Consider the following 21,447-nt stretch of genomic DNA (forward strand, 5'->3'; position numbering starts at 1 on the left):
CCCTGCGTGTTTTACTTTTAGTAGTAACCAACTCTAAACTAAAACAGCACAAGTTTTGCACATAAGACAGGAAATGGAAGACAATTTAAAATTTAAAATTGTAGTCGTGCAAAAACTCTTTTCAGTGATGTTGCAATTTTTGCACTGATCAAATCACTCATCAATGATTGTTGAAGTTAAATGAAATTGAGTTGGTGCTCTTCTTTTGAAATTGAAAAACGTGCTGTGTTAGGAGTGAAAAAGCTCTCATTTGAAGGGTTTTCTCAGGTCAGATGAACAGATATGTTGCCACTGCTGTATTTTGTGATTTCGGGGGACTGTGAAATTTTAATATTGAACAAGTTCTCAACATTGCGCTGATATTTTGCACTGAACAAAACAACATTAAGGAAAACAACTATAATATATGGTATTTTATTTCAATTATGAAATTGACAAGCACTCATCAATCAACATATTAAAACAATTCTGCCATCAGCGCAGTCACATGACAGCTCCTTAAAATAAATACTTTTAAGAGGAAATAATACAGACAGAATATGTGAGGCTCAAACCACAAGTACAAACGAATTATCCAAATGTCCGAGAGAAGCAGGGTCTGAAAATTCCCAAAGTCAACCCCGACTCTCCAACAAAAAGTGTTTGTATAAAACAGCTAAGTATTTTGAAAAATACAGAATCTTACAAAAAAGTTTTTTTTTAGTTTTTTTTTTAACTTCTCACTTCTTTAAATCACTGTAAAATATCAGCTGGTATTATGACAAAAATCTGGATTTTTTTTTTCCCCCCCATGTATAATAATGAAAAAACAGAATGTGCTTCTGCATTTTTACATAAGTATTCACATACATCATGAGCATACTGTATCACAAAAGTCCTCCACCTCTCAGATGGTGTCGTGATGGAGACAAATGTATCGCACAGGGCAGCGTCCCTCCAAACGCTCCTCATCGCCAAGTTGCAGATAGAAACCAGTGACCATGGTAACAGCGAAGGTGTAGTTGGTTCAGAGACACCCACCTGTTTCTTTTCAAACCATCCACGCCCAGGCTTAGTAAAACAATACACTTCACAGCCAAGTGTTCATTGTCTTTATAGGTTATATAACCAACAGCTTTCACATTTTCTGTGTATAAAAACATAAAACTTAAAAAAGTATTATTTTGACAATTCGTCAACTTTCAAAAAGGTCCAAAAAAAGAGACAACATAGCCGTTAACAAGAGGGATTTCAAGATTACAGGTTACAGTACAAAAATGTGGTCCAGGTGGTTGCACATGAAGCATGCATGTGTTTATGTTGCCCTGCTCACCCCTAAAACCCTCATGCGAAGACGTACAGTATAAAAAGGCCACATGGCTTTTCCTTCACTATTAAATGCGCGTGTTCTCTTAACAACTGGCCTCTTTGTCTGCTCATCAGAAGACTGACGAAAGGTGCTTTTTAGTTTTTTTCCTATTGGTTAACTCCACAAAAGACACAAAACCTCATAATGGTCTTTATGACGTGTGTGTTTGGTACATCTGCACGCTTCTGAAGCTTCAGGGCAGGGTCGAACTACTGACAAATACAAAGTCACAGACAGAATCTGGGATAAGAGCAGTTAACAAGAAGAGACAGAATTGTAACTTCATTGTTTTTGGGCTAAAAACATAAACAGACAACTTAAACCAAAGATCTATAAAGGCTACTGTCAATTGTCTGACATCTTGAAAATATGATGATTCACTTTTTTACTGGGAGTCAGAGGAGCAGATTGACCACTCTCATGCATGTCTTCTAATATATGAAGCTATATCCGGCAACACTTGACCTTAATTAGCTTAGCATAAAAAGTGGGAAGAGGATGAACAACTTGCTTGTTTAAAATTGATAAACACTACTTTTCAAATACTCTTAAGCTTACTTATATACAACTTTATATCTTTCTTGTTAATACTAAACATGTTTGTCAATGTGCTGAACTAAATGTTCTGTTCAATGTACGGCTACAGCAATCAGCCATTTAGCTTAGCCTAGCATAACAGTTAGCCTGGTCTTGGTAGATTTATTTTGTTCTGATTGTACAGAGCCAGGTACGCTAGCTGTTTTTTATGTTACACTACTAAACATGTTATCAATTCTCTATTCACGCTTGTTGAGATTGAAAATATGTGCTTAAAAAAGTAATACATCTTCAAACATGTAGCTAGTGCCAAAAGGCAGTTAGCTTAGCCCAGTTAGCATGAAGACTAGGAAAAGCAGAAACAGCTATACATTTCAAACAAGAAACATGAATTGTTACTCCCGATTAAAATCAACAAATCAGATTTTTACACTTCAGTTTTTGTTTCTGAGAATTTTGATGATTGAGCTTGAGATAGTTTCATTTATTGTGCTAAGCTAGATAAACAATATGCTAGATTAAGCCTCATATTCAGGAGACACATATGAGAATGGTATTGATCTTATTCAACTCATCCAAAATGTTAGAGCAACTCCGTAAAAAAAAAAATTGATTGAAGCTGCAAGTTTCTCACTCAAAAGCATCGATTGGTGTTTGTGTGTACACAAACGTCAGAAGTCTCTCACGAGGGCTCTGTTTGTAGAGGGTTCAGAGGGTGTATACTGTATGAGCATGTAAACAAAAGGCAGTTGGGCTTGAGCTTGAGTCTGCTGAGCTCCCTCTTCTTCAGATCACCCCAATGGGACGTCTCTAACCAGCTTCTAACTGTCTCTGTAAGTGCAGAGGCTTAGAGAAGCCCTTCACCCCTATTTCATATCTTTTCCATAATCTTTAACATCTCTACTGCGGAAATAACAACAAAAATATAACTTAAGATAAACTCTCTAGGCACTGTTTGATTTCCAAGGCTTTTTTGTCGTAGACTGTGATAAAAGGTCAGCAAACAGATACAAATGAAAAAAGAAAGACCAGAGAGTGATGGCTCTGCAGACCAAACACTTTCTCCTCTGTGATATATCCAGTTCCTCCAAGTCAGCTCACACAGCCAAACAGACTCGCTTCAAGCTCTGTGGTGGAGAGGCTGCAAGGGCAGAAGGTATCTAAAGGGTAAGTGTGTAGAAGTTTTCAAGGTTAAGTGTCAGTTCCATTCCTAATCCTTCTTTCTCCTTCATAAAAAGAGAAAAAAGGGTTTTTTCTTAAGCCATGATCTTCTGGGGGATCTCTATAGAAGCCTTGACGAAGATGCAGTTGTCTCGGACGTAGTTCCTCTTCTTTATTTCCTCGTGAGAGATGAACTTGGGGTAGCCGAAGCCTAGGGTGCTCTCGTCCAGCGAGTTGCGGCTGCTGCTGGGCTTCTGGAAGTTCTTCCAGTTGGGGTCGGGGTTGAAGGTCTCAGTGATGTGCTGGGGTTTGGAAAGCGAGGGGTCACTCTGGTCCATGATTGAGAAGGTGACCTTGTAGGAGAAGGGCCACTCCAGCAGGCTGTCGTACTCTCCGGGGAGCACGCGGATGTAGACTGAGAGGTGGGAGCCCTCCCCGCTGCCGTTACCGTTCAGGAAGGCCGACACCTGCAGCTTGTAGCCGTAGCGGTGGGTGTAGAAGGGCGGGCTGAAGAACTCGTGGTTGCTTCTGACTTTGGCCTCCTGGAGTTTGCGCGAGTAGTCGTTGAGCTTCCAGATGAGAACGCCGTCATGACTGACCGACAGCTCCTCCATCTCTCTCCGCAGCTCCAGGATCTCCTGCCGCTGACGCCCCACCAAGTTACACATCATAGTCAGGTGAGACTTAGTGGTGTCTTCAAGGTGACGTCCGATAGCCAGTTTGGGGCACTGCCAAAAGAGAGCATAAAGATAAATAATGCTGCTTCATAGTGAATACAGATGTTTAGCTATTATCTATGACATCTTTTTTCACAAAGAAGATTTTAGATTGCTTTAATATTTTGTGCACCATTGCTTTCTGCTGCAAGTTATTCTTCTCATCAGTATATATTAAGCTGTTGTTAATAATGTTTGATAATAATAATGTTTTTACCATTTTAAGTCAAGTCATAAAGCATGATAAACATTTGAACACCATTTAAAAAAAAAAACAATAAAAAATTGGTGGTCTGCATTTTGGAAACATAACTGAAGGTATTAATAATGGTTAAATATACTATGAAGAGTCAGAGGAATATGTGAAACTGATGGAGGTCCAGACATAAAAAAAAAGAAAAGAAAAGTATAAAAAAAATCTCTTTTGTCCAGTTAAGGCATCCTGACCTGGAGCTCAACTATTCAAGTCAAATTAGTATCAAATATAAGATCATGAAATAAAGTAAAGATGGCATAATTTTTATATTCAACAGCACAAACAATCTGGTGGAGATTGACAAAAAAAAAGAAAAAGAAAGTACATGCACCCCAGTTTTTCTGGCTGTGGGCTACAGTCTATGGATACATGTTGTCTGTGGGCTTAATAGACAGTCTTGCTGTTGTAATGTGACATCATGCCGCTGTGTTCTATTTGACTTTCAGAAGAAGAGACGTGAATTTAGTGGAGAACTTGATTTGAAAACTATAATTGGATGCTTTTCTGATCTACTCAATGTCAAAAGAAAGCACCTGTACAGGTTCACATAACGACAGACAGTGATCAAAGGACACCGCTTCCACAGATCATCTATTTCTGAGCCATACACTTAACATTTCAAAGACACGGCTTATTATATTAAATAATAACTGCATTCCATCAAGCCATCTGTAAATGTTATATATCAAGCTTTCTGGAGGATTACAGCACACTGAGTATGATGCAAATCCACCGTTCTTCCTCCAGCGTCTCCACATCTTAAATTGACGTCAGCTTCAGAAATAGACCGAATTGCATGGACAGAATATATGAGTGTTGCTCTCATTAAAATAGACCCCGCAGGCACTGTATGTTTGAAAAGACGAAGATCACTCCTTTGGACACGCACTGATATGAAGGATATATAATGAAAAAAAAAAAAAGAGGCAAAGACAAACAAGCTCGCCGGTTGATAACCATATATTAACAGTTCCTCCAGAGACTGAATATTTTAAAGGTTAAGTGATGCTAGGCAGGCTTACCCTGTGTTTGCAGCCAGCATCTTTGAAGGGGCAGAGAACGAGAGCACTGCCGCAGTTGTCCTTCACATGGTTAGCCAGGTCCTCTCGGGCGATGTTGGGTGTGCCACACTGGTTCGGACACTGGACAGGAAACCGAGGGCAGTGGTACTGGTGGTTCTGCAGAGGAGAAGGGGACAGTGTTAAAATATGCACACACTGCTGACCCACAGCATGCATGCTACACAGCAGAGTCACATGTTAGTGGTTGCAAAGCAATAACTGTCCTTGAAACGTTATAAAAAACACATGTGGTTTCAAAAATAAGGCCGCAAACATACCCGAAAAAAATAATGATCCAGACTGAAACCACAAAAAATAACTGGGACCTTGCTGCTAACAACACACACCAATCCCAGTAGGTCATAGCTACCAATGTTTAAAACACTTCACACCTGACCCAAGGCTCTTGATTGATATCCAGGTATCTCAATAATTGTCACTCTCATTAGTTCTTGTTTATTTTCTGTTATTACATCACAGTAAGCTGATGTCCTTGAGTTTTTTGTGATGGTCTAAGAAAGTCATTTTTAGAGTTACCTTAGGGTTAGGGCTTTGTGGACAAAATAACTTATTGGGAAAATAATCAGCAGATTTAATGAATATCATCAGGAAGTTTCATGTTAAGATTCTCTCTGTTATGACTTCATTATTTTTGTTCAATTTTGTAAAGATCTTGAACTTTGAGGGGCGGAGAGGCGATAACTTTTGGGGCATTTTTGCTTGAACAAAAAAAACAACTTAAAGAGTAATTTGATCATTGAAATTGTTGCAAACTAAAGACAAGAAGTTAACTTAGGTGACAAGAAGCAATCTGCATGAAAGAACAACATTTATTTAATGTGTAAACTGACTCGTGCAATGGAACTCCAGTAACTTCTGTTTCCTGTATACTGTAATGTTTAATAGAATTCATATATATAAGTATCAGGAGGGAAAACTGCACTTGTTTAGGGTTATGTCGGTGTTTTGATTGAATGATTTCGTGAAAAACTTCATAAATGCACATTAAAACACTACATTCTGCTGATATGTTTTCAGAGGACGCAACCTCAACCTGTGTTCAGAGGCAGGTGTTTCTACATGACAGCCTGGAGGTCAGCAGCTCAAACTATCATACAGCTGCCACAGAGCAGTGACACCATAAAGGCAGCATCCTGCAGCTACAGCGGCTCTCGTGAAGGACAGATGACACGGCTATCCAAAGTGACACGAGTCCCATTTTGAGTGTAAACATGTCTCGACACTTACCTGGCTTGATCCTGCCAAACATAACCACATATGAGACTGATAATGACAGATTCTGCGGGTAGACTGACCTGGATAGTGTCAAAGACAAACTCCTTGCCGCAGTACTTGCAGGGCTGCGTGCGTTTGGGACACTCGGACAAGCTGTGCTGGGACAGCAGACGACGCATCATCCTCGCCCCGCACTTATTCTCACAGTAGACGCTCTCCTGAGGACACACGCCCTGGTGGTTCTGGGACGCGAAGGGGAAAGCACAAAACATTTGTTTTTTAGCGTTAACATGTGCTGCAAAAACTGCAGGTACATTTAAAATCGCTTTGAGGATTACTGCTTTTCTATTGCTTTATTTAACTGTATACATCATTTCAACGTAGCCTTTCTCCAGCGTCACTAGTAGGGCTGAAAGTTATTGTAGGTAATAACTTTGTAAACATGACTGTGTAATTCCAGTGTGCAAGCCAAAAGGTGGATGAATGCCCCTGTAAATGTATGGAGTGGGGCCAGAGTAAACAGAGGAGGGGTGGTGTGGTGAAAAGGTGCTAGTGAGGAGACTCTGAGGTCCTTCAGCCTGCTCACTGAGGAAAACACTCTAAGTATAAAAGAGCCAGTCAAAGCTTCTCCCCTTGTGCCAACACACGTGTTAGTTCAAAACAGACCAACACACTCTGATGGCAGGGACACATGTGCACGAGTCCCTCCTGCTGATTTTTCTCAAAGCTGTCTTTCATACGAGCATGGAAATGATGTGGCGTCACTTGGGGTTGTTTACGTCAAACTCCTGCTGTGTTTCTACAAGGGGGAAAAAGGAATTCAAAACAGGTTTGTGGGCTTGGTGTTTACCTCGTAGGCTTCACCGGTGAACTCGCTCCCACAAAACTCGCACTTGACCTTGCGCTTGGGGCAATCGTGCTGCAGGTGGTCGGGCAAGTCGCGGCGTGTCAGCTTGACGGAGCAGCGGTTGGGGCAGGGTATCACATTGAAGGCGCAGGTGGAGAAGTGGCCCTGAGGGAGAAACGACAACAACAACATCAGACTACTCACACACACACACACACACACACCCACATGTTCGGCATTAAGCCAAGGAAACTGCCAGTAAACAACCAGACGCGAGCGAGGAGGGAGGGCAGCTATATGGGTATCAGGAGGAGATAAGACGAGGTGTGTGTTTGATCAGGCGGCAGAGATTCAAACTGAATATGGAGGAGACTAGACGGAGGGAGTAAGAATGTCTCACCTGCAGCTGCTTCATCTGGCCAGTCCAGCGGCAGCCCTCCTCACTGTGGATGCAGCGGATTGGCAGCGCCAGGATCTGCTGCTCCAGCTCCGGGTCCGGGTAGATCTGGGGGAAGAATGGACAGGATAGGGTTACAAGCTGATAGAGGTGAGACAAGGTCAAGCTAAAAGACAGTAATGTAAAACCAAACCAAAAGTAAAGACCGTTACTAACTACTTTGACACAGCAAAAGTGTTTAAAATCTGGATTTGAATTTAGCTGTACACCTACAACATTGCATTTCCTTATTTTTATGAATTTTATTAGATGGGGCAAGGAAGAAATATCTTGATTATAAAACTCATCTAAACTAAAAGTTTTATGGTTCTGGTGCTGCCAGGGATGATGTACAATGGTTTACAGGCTTCTCTTTGGGGCGTTTGTCATAATTTCTAAATAAGCTAATTAAAAGCTCAATGCTGTAATAACATTTCAACTAATGCCTTTGGCCTCTTTTGCTCTTCAGACAAACTTTATTTTACACACACAAAGCGCTATCTCCATCATGATTGGTCAATAGTCATGGAACAACAAACAGGTCACAAACTGAGAGCAAATCACAATATAGTCCCTGGCCTATAGATTGTGCAAATATTTGCATATACCTGTGAACAGCAGTGGTTCATTAGTACACTTAATGTAAATAATTAAAGTTGATATAGATATTTCTATGGTGCCGTACTATCCCTGTATATTTCGGTAACATGATAACATATCATCTGTTAAGACTGAGTTGACCCTTCCAATGCGGTCATAATGTGTTAGTTTACAGCTTTATGAGACCTTTGAGAGAGCAGAGGAAGAGATTTATTTTTCCTCGGTCACCGAGTGATGGGATGAGTCAGTTCTTGTCCCAAACACCCCAAATCCTCCCCTCCAGTCCGCTGTCCTGAGGATTTACAGCCCTGCTCTGCATCTCCATCCCCCCATAGTGTAACACAAGCCGTGCACCAGTCAAACAAGAAAAGCCACTTCCACAGAATGTCACAACAGCCCTCTAAACAAATACCAGCTCAGAATACAGCAGGACTGCGCTCACATGCAGCCAGAACATGGGAGAAGTCTCCTTCAAATTAAAAGTTAATTTTGAAACTAATCCCCAATAAAAACATTGCAGTGTTAGGCGAGGTCTCTGCCAGACTAAGATCCAAACCTTTTAACTGTGCTCTAAGGAAACATACATACAGTATGTATTAATTTAAACACAAGAGGAAGATGTTTTATTCGTTTTTGCTGCCATTATCACATTCTTTCAGCAAAGAGGGGAAAATCCTATAAAGCAAACTGAAACACTCTCTCATTGTTCCAGTCTTGGAATCTGCAGGGAGACGGCAATGATGACCTTTTAATAACTTAGTCCCAGGCAGATCAGGGGGGGGGGGTTAAGCTCTTTGGAGCTCCAACTTGAGGGTTTATTCTGTCTGCTTTAGCCATTGTTAGTCCCTCTACTATTACTACTACAGTGCTTTGAGAGCCGTGGCACTCGTTTTCTGTTGGGTTGTGTTTGTTCACTTTTCTCTAAGGACAGTGTGTAGCAAGCACAACAAAAACCCTGAGAGTAGACCACCAGGATTGGGGTAATTTGCAGGCGACTGGGAGCCTACGAGGGCAAATAACAATGTCTGACAGGTGTGCCATGAGCACATCCTTCCTGTGATGAGTCCCTGCTATTACAGGCGCCTCCGTCGCTCTAAGCACAGCATGCAGACCTGCACTGCTGCACACACAGAGCCTGCTGCAGCTCTGGGTTAATGGCTCGTTGGCTAATTTAAGCTAAAGCTTCCGAACTGCATGGGAGAATTACAAAGAGCGTGACATTTTCAGATCAATGCCAAAAGCTGCTCAGTTCAAGAAACTGTTCATTTCTTAGTATCTCGTGAATACTTCAGAAGTAAGCCTTTATTCTTGTGCTGCTCTATTTTTTTTTTTTTTTGCTCTACAACGGGGAAATCACGTGCGAGATAAAGAAATCCTCTGACTCTGAATACAGTTAGTCACCATCTCTCCCCGAGGGCACAATCTGATTAAAAAACAAAGGGGACAAAAGAGTTGAAATCGGGATAGAGTTTTTCTTCTCCTGGACTGGGAGGGATTTATTTGGGAATCAAACACAGCAGTTCAGATCAACTAAGCACTCTGCTTTCCCACTGTAATGAAATGAAAGGTAACCTCTGACTCTGGATTATGCTTTTTAGAGGTTCACATGTACAAATGTTCTGCTTTCAAGTCAAAGTCCCATCCAGTCATCAAATGTTTTGCTTCTCAAATCTGACTATTTGCATCTCACATCCCAACTGTATGTAGATCTAACATTGTTTGTGTAACTATCCGAGCTGCCTGCCTCCTCTCTGATTTGCATTTTTCTGATTGGACCGTTGAAAACGTGTTTAGTGGCATTTTGCACCTGTAGGCTATGCAAACCGTTTGATATAGTTTTCCTCACATCTTTCAGAGATCCTCTTTAGGTTTAAGAATGTTACAAACCGGTTTTGGTTTTAATTTTTTTGAATGCTTTTGATTGTTTTATTTCATCTTTAATCTTGGTTTCAAGCTTTCAAAGTTCTGGAGAGCTGTTAGCCTGAATTAAAACTCTTTGTTTCCATTATTTATGAAGTTGTCTGTCATGTTTTTTGTGCTTTATCGATAATATTCAGATTCGTTCTTCATTCAGGATGAGGACTGAATGTGGGTTACCGTACCTTGGCATAGTCCAATGGCAGCTGATCTTCTGGACACTTGAAGACCCCCTCACTGCAACAAAACAACAGAAAAAGGTTTTATTATCATTGGAATCACTAGTATTATAAGATTATCACAGACAAAGGCTGTTGGAAAGCATATAAAAAAGGACAATCAAACTTTTTTGAGGCAAATTCAGCTTTCAGTGACATCACTCACTTTGACCCTGACCGAGAACAAGCAGAGCTAACAGGCACTTCTTCTCTGACAGTATGGGAGAGCAGGGCTGCTTTGCCCTAAGTTTTATTCTGTCTCTTCAAACATTATTAATATGAGAAGTTGTCTGACTCATCTCTGTGTGTGACATGCAAGTACTTACACACACACTGCACAATAAAGTCAAATCTTTGAGACCATGGCTGTCAAAACTTTGGCTCTTTCATCTTCTTCTCCTCAGAGGATTCGTCTGCAAAGATTTGTATACTACTGAGGACAAAACAACTATGAGCTGATTGATTTATTTATTACACAAAGGGATGATTGATGATGCACTTCATGGCTAGTTTATTTCTCAGCTTACAGTGTTGACTTTATGCCCTTGATTCCCATGTTCTAGTTTCTCAAGCATGTTTTTTTTTCTGAGAGTAAAGCAGAGTAGGCCTCGCCTTCCTGCTCAAGGCTCTTACCCAGGAAGAAAAAAAAAACTATGACTTGCTGGTGCAACGGCGGGAAGTGTACTTTTTTTCCTCCAGCAGTTTAACCCAAAATAAGATTTAGATACACATTTTACGGCAAGCCCCAGTGCATTTTTGTGGTGGCAGAGAGGAGCCTTCACTGGCCTGTTTTAGGGCCAGACGAGCAGATGCCAGTGCTCATTATTGCAGGCCTCATGAAATATTCACACTTGGTAATAATGGAGGCAGCATCCACCAGAGGTGAGCTGCAAAACCAACCTAGTGGCTGCTTTGTAACCCCCCCCCCCACACACACACACACGCTTACTTAAAAAAAAAAAGCAAAAAAGGCAATCAGTGGCTGATCTTTTAAGAAGACTGTCTTGAGCCCCCTGCTGCTGTTGGATCAGAGATGCCTTCATAGACTGTCTTCATCTCATGTATCTGCTATCTTTATCATTGTTTTAAGAAATCCCTCAAATTCAGCATTTCTGATGTGAGGTTTAGTTTCTTTTTCATTTTTGGTGTCATGGCACTGCTACTTTTCAGTTCTAAACTGTTATTTGGAGAAAGCAAAACATGCGACACATGTTTTTCTGCGAAGATTATTCAAAACAATCTGAAGCAGCATGTCCCTATACGTCTCCTCATTTTCTTTGAACTTTATGTCTACAGAAACTGCAAAGATGCACAGAAATGTGTTTTATTGAAAAGTCATGTGTCCTGAAGCCTGATTTCCCTCATGCTAAGAGGCCTGTCATAACCCCAACAGAACCTACATTATGCTTAAACTAATTAAGAGACAACAGTGTGCAAACATTAAGTGTTCCGCCCCCGGGTGCTTTGATATGGTTGGCTGTGGAGTCACCTGACCGAGACTCCCAGAGGCACAGGAACATGTGACAGAGCGGGAGTGCGTGTGCACTTCGCCCCGTCTACCCAGCTGCTATGAAACCAGGGAGGGAGCTGAAGGAGGGGGAAGGGGGAGTAGAGGTTAGGCCTGAGAGGGAGGGAGTGATGAAGGGGGGGGGGGGGGTGGAGGAGGGAAGTTAATGCATGACGAGACAGCAGTAATTCTCTATCATTAGGGTCACTGTGTCAGCAGGGAGCTGGAGACCAATTAACAAGCCACGACGGGCTGTAAAACAGGGTCAATCGATTAGAGGCTAGCAGAGCCCAGTCAGCATCTCATGTGTAGTGTGAAGTCATTTACAGTACTCATCGCCATCACTGGCCGTGGAGAGAGGTGTATAGAGAGCACTGCCTGTCCCAAACCAGGCAGCTAGAGGAGATAAGAGGCGACAAGCTCTCAGCTCCGGACAGGGGACAGCCTGAGGCCTAGTCCAGCTCAGTCCCCGTATCTGACGCACAGAGAGGCAGACAGGCGAAAAGAGCCTAGTCACAGACTGTCAGGATAATTCCACCCCTGGTATCAGAGAAGCTCCCAGAGCTGCACACTCATGTGCACAGACCCACTGCTGATAATACAGCTCAACTCTCTTCCTCGGTCGCTTGTGAGTCAAGCTCAGCGTTGCTTTGTGACAGCACATTAACAGTGTAAGCTGGAGCCGAGGCTCCAGTTCAAGTCCTCCCAGTACACCAACAAACAATTCTCCTTCCAATTTAGGGCTTTAGAGTGCAACAAAAAAATAGCCTAATTCTAAAAGTAGGTCAATATGGGAATTATTGATATATCTATTGCCTACTTTTTCAATTGAGCAGTGGTGTTTTAGTCAACTACATCAGAAATATCAAAAATTCTGGTGCCTATTCTCAGATTGTTAACTACTGGTTACACATAACACAGCCCTTTGAAAGTGCTAACTCAGTGCTAACAGAAAAGCTACACAGAAAAGCTTATGGGTGAAAGTGAATATTAGCAACATTCAGTGACACCCTCAGTGAATGTGAAAAACCTACATAAACATCAACGTGTTAGCTGTCACATGGTGAACAGATAAGTATGCTAACATACAAATCTGTTTGTCTGCTGAGACACAAAACTTAGGCTACACGGTGAAAAATGGCAAACATATTACCCACTAGCTAAATGTTAGCATTTTGTAGTCATTATAAGCAGGTGAGTATTTAAGCAGCTCGGCTCCAAGTTAGCTAAATTATATTCCCTAACACCCTAAACTAAGATGTAAAAGATGTTTAATGTAAGACCTGCCATCCAAACATAAGCACTTTTTAGCATGCTAAAATTAGCATTCAGCTTAAAGTAGCCTACACCCTCACAGAGATGGTAACATGGTTGTAAACTATTAAAATGAACCCTCATAATTTTCCTTGAAATTTTCTGATTTATTACAAATAATTTCTATCTATTCTATTTCTTGTGACTCCAATCACAATTTTTAACTCCAGGACCAACATCAGATGACTTATGAGTCAGCTGAAAAACAGACAACCAGCCTGTGTAGATTAATGATGGTGATCATAAATCAATTAGCCGTCAAAAAATGTAAAATGTAAAATGTTGCCAGTTGACCATTTACTTTTTTATGACTAAAAACTGAATATTTTGAAGTAGGCTGTAAGTCCCACATTACCAATTATTTTAACATGTCCCCTTGGGCACTTGATTGGCCTCATCAGGAGAAAATATTGGTATTACCCATTAAATGCAGCACTAATGGCGAGGTCATAGGATAAACATAACAGATAAACAAAGATACACATTTTTGTGTTACATTCTCTCCAGTGGGACCTTGCACCTCACAAACAATCGATCGCTTTTAAAACAAGTTTCACACTAATGTCTCTCCACCAAAGACATCTGACCACAGTTCACATCCTCGTCGATAAACAACATGGCAGGTTAGAGGCCGATAAACAAGCGCTTCAGTGTTGTGTTTGGGTGTCACAGGGGAGCAGCTTAAGACCGGACAGCATACCGTATAATACAATCACCTCATTAAAATTTCATTGCCTCCTTCTGCCTGCTCATACTGAGGGAGGCTCCACAGCTGCTCTGCTGCCGAGGGGATCATGTTGAAATCACCTCAAGTTCACTGTCAGACGGAGGTTCACACGTTATCACATTGTGTTCGCTTCTTAAAAACACATTCATCCCCTATCCAGGTGAAATCCACCCCCTACTCGACCCCATTATAAGTTCCTTCCCCCTCCTCTCTTCTCCCTGGAAACTCATATCTTCTTTTCTGTCTCAGATTAAACAGCCGTCCATTCATCCAGCCCATACCACGAGCAGCCAGCACAACATCCTCCTCACTCTGCACACGGCTCCTGACAGGCAGACGGTGAGAATTGCAAATCCCTCAGGTTTAATCTCAGCGGTGAAGAGCAGAGCAATGTTGTTGTTGTTGTTGTTTTTTTACAGAAGACAACAACCATCCCTGCAGGCCACTCGGAGGGGACAGACTGGTGACTGGCCGACTCAGCACAAAAACCAAGACCATGGGGTAACCTTGAAAACCTGCTCCTTATGAACTAACAGAGAGACTCCTAAACAAACCTCTCTGTGTTTGTCATTGTATCAGGGACGGCAGTCCAGACACACTAAACAAACTAAATCGAAAGCATGAGGCCTTTGGAGAACACAAGTCTGTTGCACATTAACACTCTAAACAGATCTCTGCAACATGAGGTATTTTCTCATTGACTCAGATAACATCAAGAGCCTCGTTTGAACTTCCTGCTTATCTCCTGCTGGAGCTCACTTAAAGCTTTCATGTTCATCCTCATGCTTAACCCTCTTTGTCTTTACAAGTTATAACCAGGATTAACATTTATACACACAAACAAGACCTTAAATACCACCAGTGGCCTCCGCACAGTCCCTCGGCCTCACAGCTGAAAGTTAACCCCTCGCTAGAAGTCGGACAAACTGGAGTTTTGTTTCCTCATAGAGCGAGAGTTTCTATAATCCCTGAATCCATCATGGTTTTGATTTTGTGTGTCTAAGAATGCGTGCAGTCGTGACTTCTTGTCTCTGATCCTCCTATTGTGAACATTTATGAGTATAATAGAGACAGAACTGTGACTAAAGATCTTCTGTCATTTTGTGATGATCGATAAATTCTAGAAGTGTGTCAAGTCAATAAGTCAATTTACAAAAGAAAACAAATCTCGTGACTGTTTCAGAAATCATTCTGTTTTAATTAAATGGGAAAAGAGAAGAGAATAGGCAGATTGTCCTTAGCTTCAGGCGCAGAAAAACCAAAACAGTTTTTGGTTTTGGCTACTGTTGCATGCACAGAAACATTGGGCAAAAGAGTGACAAACCTTTCAAGCTATTCGTCACTTTATTAATAAAAAGAATCAGCAGATTGAGCAATACATAATAACTAGTTGCAGACCTATATTTGACAAGTTATTCTATTATGAAAATACATTACCAGATAACAAATCTCACGTAATGAAACTTTACTTTTTATAAATGAACTTTAAACGTGGTTAGCTTCAGACAAAGCTAGCTGTTTCTGCCTGTTCCCACTTTTATGCTAAGCTAAGCAGGAGGCTGACTGTAACCATTTTCTGCTCTAACTTTAGCAATTAAGAAAAAAATAGTCAGATTTCCAAAATGTTGAACCACTTATTTAACGATAATCATCTGATGTGTGGTGTCTTGAGCTGCTCAGGTCTAAAGTATAGAGCTGCAATGCATTTAACTAAATGATATACAGTATGAGAAAGATGTCAAACTGATAATGAAGTCGAACCAAATGCAACTTGTTGTGAACAGACCTTTAAGATTAAGGCCATTAACTCTTTTTAACACTTCTTGAATAACTGTTTAAATAATATACATTAAACAAAGAGGTGTTTAGTAGAGAAGAAATCAGAGATGGTTGCAGTTTTGTACTCACAGTTAATTATGTTGTGACTGTTATTGCACTTTAATTATGGAAACTGCACAAAGATAAAGCAAAATGTTGATCCAAAGATTTAATAGTTGATTTTGTGTTTTCCAAGCTGTCTCTGGAGCTGTCTCACCACAACCCACAATTGGCTTCACTTTCATCTAAATAAATGTTAGGCGCCGCCTGCGGGGAGAGTCCGTTCTGTTCTGTTTCCAACAATAGAATACATCTTATTCAGTCAGTATACTGTTTGCTTCCTCTATAGATTATTTTACTTCTTCTCAAACCGGCCTTTAAATCCATCCTTTACACAGCTTAAAGCTTCAAATGGCGTTTTGTTGTAGAAGCTTGCCTGCCATCTTCACGACGAGTAGGATTAACACCCTGATGTGAGCAGTCTGTGGTGGTGACTAAAGTCTCCCCTAAAGGAGGTGAAGTGACAGGGGGCTGAAGCTGGGTGCTGTCTGCACCTGTGCAACCTGATACACTGTCAGCGCAGAGCTTCTTTCGCCCACGACCGGTCTGGCTGTTAGCCGAGCTCTCTGCAGCCCTCTTGTTTGTCTGACAAAGGGAGGAGCAGCTCTAACTTTCACAGAGTGCGTGATGATACATCGGCCCACAGGTGGATCAACCACTCCTTCACAGGCTTTATGAGCGTGTGTGTGTGGGACGTATCCACAGAATGATGCGGTGACAGCCTCTTGTGTGGGATTTAATACCTACAGCAGTGCGTACCTGTGGTGTGCTGGAGATTCTGTTGTGCATAAAGCCTCTTTGACGTTTGTGGGGACTTTATCTTCTGCCACTTCTAAAAAGACGTGTCACTTTCTAGCTCTCAGAGCCAATAAACCTAATAATAATAATAATAACGATAATAGAATAATAGAATGAAGGAGTTCAGATGAGTTTGTCTAACACTGAGCTGATCCTGTTGGTATCTTTTCCAATAACTTAAACTCAAATCACAGGAATCACAGACTCAAGCAGATAACTCTTCACCCTAACCCCAACACCATCATATCATATACAATTGAGCTATTTATTCTTGAAAATAGAGAAACCTGAAAGTATTTGGCAACTATCTTAATACTCTGAGATTCATTTATTGGTTTAGCTGTTTTTAAAGTTAAAAATAAAGCTGCTTCAAAATGAAGAAGTATGGTTTTTGCTGGCATTCCCTAACGTGGACAATTGATTATTTTTGGCGTGGTCAGGATGGTGTTCCAACTAAGCAAGACATCTGATGTTACAAACAGAAGGCAAAACAATCATTTGATGAAGAGGATGGAACACAACTTCATTACAATAATGATTAGCGGTAGAAAACCTTTAGATGTGGCTTTAAATGAAGTCACGTTTGTCTGCAAATCAGATAGAAGACTTTACAAAATCTAACAATCAAAAGAAAAATTAGCAGATAACAGCAATTAGGGTCATATCTAGTTGCACATCCAGGTCTGTAATTGTTGCTATTATTATCAGTTAGACCCGTTTTTTGTTTTTTTACATAACATAGTATATATGTTCGGCCTATTGATTACTGTTGTTTCTTGATATTAGCAGTCTAATCTGTTCTGTTGAATCAGGCTAAATTTAGAAACTTTCGCTGTAAGCATGTCAACAACAAAAGCTTGCATGGATAACAGACTTGTCTTTGTCTTTGATTTTCCTTTCAAGACCCAACAAAGCCTTTCGGCTAGTTAAGCGCAGGAAACTGAATCCTCAAGAAGAGCATCCTCTCTTCTGTGTTATGGGACTGGATGTCACCTGCTGTCCTCCTGTAGTTTTATAGATTTATTTAGGATTAATGGTCATCTCTGCACTTCCCGTCTGCCCTGTCACTACTTTGTTTGTCCACGGATAACTCACTATATGTCAATCTTCACAGGACCATCTGAGTAGTGTTAGAGCTTTGTGATGTAGTGTTTTAGTATTTTTAAAGTCAGGTAATCTGAGTCAAACAAAACCTTTATAACGTGAATTCTCCTAAAAACCCAGAAATACACACATATATTAAGACGGCTGCTGTAAACGGGACATTTCCCCCTGAAGTTTATACTTCATTGTAAGGTTTCAGATAGATTTCAGGAACCGGTTGGTTGAGATTGGAAACCTTTTAGAATATGACACCTGTAAAATCCCATCTAACGCCCTCTGCTCGTTCCTAACAGCCCCTGGCAGCTGTTTCATATGAAGTAACAATGGCTGACAGTCTTCGGGTCATGGTCATCAGCGAGACAGGCATAAATCACATCTGACTCAGTGTCACACAGCCCTAAAAAGACAGGCGGAAAATTAAACCGCATCCAAAGGTGATTATCGCATATGCGTATAAATCAAGCAGAGCTAAACTTTTAGGCATAGTTTGAAATCTCTATTTTATGCTTCCTTTGCCAGACGGATACTACTTCTTTTATTGTGTTGCATTGCCAAAAGAGAAGAGAAATGATGCAAGTGAGAGAAAGGCACTACTACGAGAGTGTATGTGTGCGTGGGTGGATGTCTGGCCTCCTTCCCTGGCTTCATCTCAAGCACCCCATGTACAAACTCACTGGGACCAAGACAGAAAATAAAACATAAAAAATGCTGGTTTTATTATGAGCTTCACTCACACCATCTACAAAACTTGAACAAAAGAAAGCGTTTTTTTTTTTGTGAGGCTGCTGGGATTCAGTCTCCACTCCTTTGAATTATTCCAGTGCAGAGATAATTTTTCTGACTGCTCAACACACACCGCATAGATCCTGCAGCCAGGACACCTGAGGCCACCCCCATGCCATCATCGCTTACGTAATGATATTCATGTCTCCTTGCTGTTCACCTCACCGTGCTGACATTTGTGAGCACAAGCCATCTGTGAGCGAGTTCACACACCGCTATATAAAGCACCCAAAGGTTAACAAATTCTCAGTTTGTTTTGCTTAAATGTCAGCTTTGCCGAGGCATCGATAGCAGATAAAAAGTAATATAACTGTGTACTGTGTGTTTTCAAAGCGCTCTCATGGAGATTATTTATATCTCTGAAAACAAACTACACGTTTTTCATAATGCCAAGAGATGCTGACAAGATAATGAAAAATATTTGGAAAAGAAGATAGCCTATCTGTTTCATTATACCTGGAAAAACCCAGATAATCTTTTGGCACATGTTGAGTATCTGTTTTAAATACCTTCAGCTGCAAAAGAAAGCCCTTCACTACAAACCATAAGACAGGACTGCAAATGCAATGAATACTGTTTAAAGACTTAAATATGAACATTATGCAATTTACAGTTTAAATGTATGTCTTAAAGATGTATCCCATGTAAGTTAAGCATCCTGATTCTGTGGAACAAACACAAGATTTATTTGCAACCTACATCATCTCATTTAATCCCATAGAGGAAACAGGGCAGAAGAAAGTAGCTTGGTAATTTCTGTACTTGGTGCCTCGTAATGATTAAGATAATAAACCTGTTCGATAATGACTTTCCAGGTGATGATTCTTTCATAGGTAATTGATTGGTAGAAAGGAATTATATTATTGTTGGCTTCAGTTCCTTTTATAAAAACAGTTCTTTATTTCCTTGTCAAATATTTGCTCGTAGAAGTAGTTCTGTCAAGCTGACATCAGACAGTTGTTTTGAGATTGTGAGCAGTTAAACAGTGACTCATAAAGTTGCCAAAGGTGCAGCTTCGACACACTGCCATGATAACAACAAGCCGTAAAGGAAAAGAGCCACCTGCCACAGGACAAGCTGGCTCCAAAAACAGCAAGAAGAGTATAGGAAGGAAGGATGGATGAGTAGAAGAAAGGAGGGCCAGAGGGAGGAGGAGCAGCCTCCTAAGAGTTGCCATAATCCATCTTTTAAGTGTGTGAGGCGAAAACGCATCGCCAGCAAGTATTTATAATCCCCTCACACTGTCTCCTTCCATCAGTAAGATCTGGCTTTGACACGACGAGTGTTTATCAGAGAAGGGAGGGTTATAACAGGAAGAGCTAACCCTGCTTCTACGATGTTTCTATTGCCTTTATGAGTTTATAGTCACCATATTGTCAATACAGTTGTTGAGCACTGCACTCCTATTTCTCAACTGTTGTATGAATTGTATGGGAAAAAGTCAACATCATAAATAAAAAGGTAGGCTACATGAAATTTGACAGGAAGTTAGACACCAAGAGCTAACGAAGCTTAATTTAGCACAAACATCCAAGCAGCTAGCTGGCTACATCTGAACGTTTTTATACAATTTAAACACAAAAGATATAATAAGTAGCCTAATATAGTGAGCTATATATATGGATAATGTTGTCTTCGATTAAAAAAAAAAACAGGCTAGCTTTCATGCTTCAAGCCATTTGTTAAGTTTAGCTTCAAAATTAGCAGAATAAAGTAAGCGGCATTGTTTCAAAACGAACACCTGAACACAAAATTCCCGACCAACTTCTAGTTCAACAGATATTCCTCTTTGTACACTTTGTGATTTGTGCACACAAGTTTAAGTCCAAACTAAAACATTAATATATAGGTTTTGTTAGGGAGCTAATAAGACTAGCTGTTTCCCTCCATTTCTAAACTCTATGCTAATGCTACCTAGCATTTGAATGTTAGCTTTATTATTCTTATAGTCCATTCAAATCAATTATTTCATTCAGGTACAAAAAAACTGCTCATAATCATTTTCCCTAGAATGGCAGATGTTTGTTTTTACCTTCAGTTTCACAGTTTTATACCTTTGCAGATTTTTACTTCCTGTGCCAGGCATGCAGTCAAATAAATAAATCTGCAAATATGATAGAATCCTGCAGGATCTTTTGTTTTCTTGGTCGATTACATCCCCCAGATTATTCGCAGTACGCGGGAGGTACAGGAAAATCAATCCACTTTCATTAACTGCTGCTGATCTGGATGCAGGGTGGGGGGTTGAGCTCATGCATGAGAGCAGTCACCCTCACCAATGCAGCACACAGCAAAAGGAAGAGACCACCATCGTGACACAGGCGTACCCACACACACACACACACACACACACACAGGCCTGCACTGCGTACATGAAAGGAAAAGAGGGTTTGAAAGGAGATGCTTTACGTTTGATGTGAAGGGTGGTTTTTGGATGGGCGGGGTGGGTGGAGGACTGCGCCCAGAGATCAATGAAAGTCCTGAGCTTTAACATGTTGCACATGTGAGAGGTACCTTCTGGTCTGTGAAAATGTGCTAAAAGCCCACGTCGAGGTTGCAGTAGGTGAGAAATACCCCACTCTCGATTTTACTACCCACTGACACATATCTGTGAAGACTTAAATGCTGCAAAAGAGCAAGAAAGGGGTCAACTGTGATTCACCAATTTAACCCTAAATGCAAGCGAAACATGCTTTAAAATTCTCCAGACACGTGTGAATTTTAGCTGATTTAATCACAGATGGCTGGTCTTTTTTTAGCTCAGCCTTAGAGGGCAGATTTCTGCTCAAAAGGGTGATCTGCAGCGACGGCGTCTGGCTCTGAGGAGCTGCAATGCTGCCACACTAATCCTGTGGAATGCCTGCTCTGGACGGAGCGGCTCGGAGACTGCCAAGCTATTGCCCGGCCTATTAAAAGAGAGCTGGCTGCCAACTATATGCATATAGGTTTATACTGTAATTGCCACATTTCTCCTTCAAATGGCTTTAATGAATCAGCTACTGG

The 21,447-nt window shown here is 41.0% G+C and overlaps 1 protein-coding gene across 1 annotated transcript in view; it reads right to left on the reverse strand.

The window, feature by feature from the left end:
- Window positions 1-398: 398 nt before the first annotated feature.
- traf4a (tnf receptor-associated factor 4a) overlaps window positions 399-21,447 on the reverse strand; it is a 37,455-nt gene continuing 16,406 nt past the window's right edge. The window contains exons 2-7 of the mRNA XM_020651059.3: window positions 10,301-10,352; window positions 7,563-7,667; window positions 7,166-7,327; window positions 6,396-6,557; window positions 5,041-5,196; window positions 399-3,774 (exon numbers count right to left, since the gene is read on the reverse strand). Of these exons, the coding sequence (XP_020506715.1) occupies window positions 3,142-3,774; window positions 5,041-5,196; window positions 6,396-6,557; window positions 7,166-7,327; window positions 7,563-7,667; window positions 10,301-10,352 (1,270 nt within the window). The 3' untranslated portion in view covers window positions 399-3,141. The remainder of the gene's footprint in view (window positions 3,775-5,040; window positions 5,197-6,395; window positions 6,558-7,165; window positions 7,328-7,562; window positions 7,668-10,300; window positions 10,353-21,447) is intronic.

The sequence above is a fragment of the Labrus bergylta genome, chromosome 11, assembly GCF_963930695.1.
Source record: "Labrus bergylta chromosome 11, fLabBer1.1, whole genome shotgun sequence".
Classification (NCBI taxonomy): domain Eukaryota; kingdom Metazoa; phylum Chordata; class Actinopteri; order Labriformes; family Labridae; genus Labrus; species Labrus bergylta.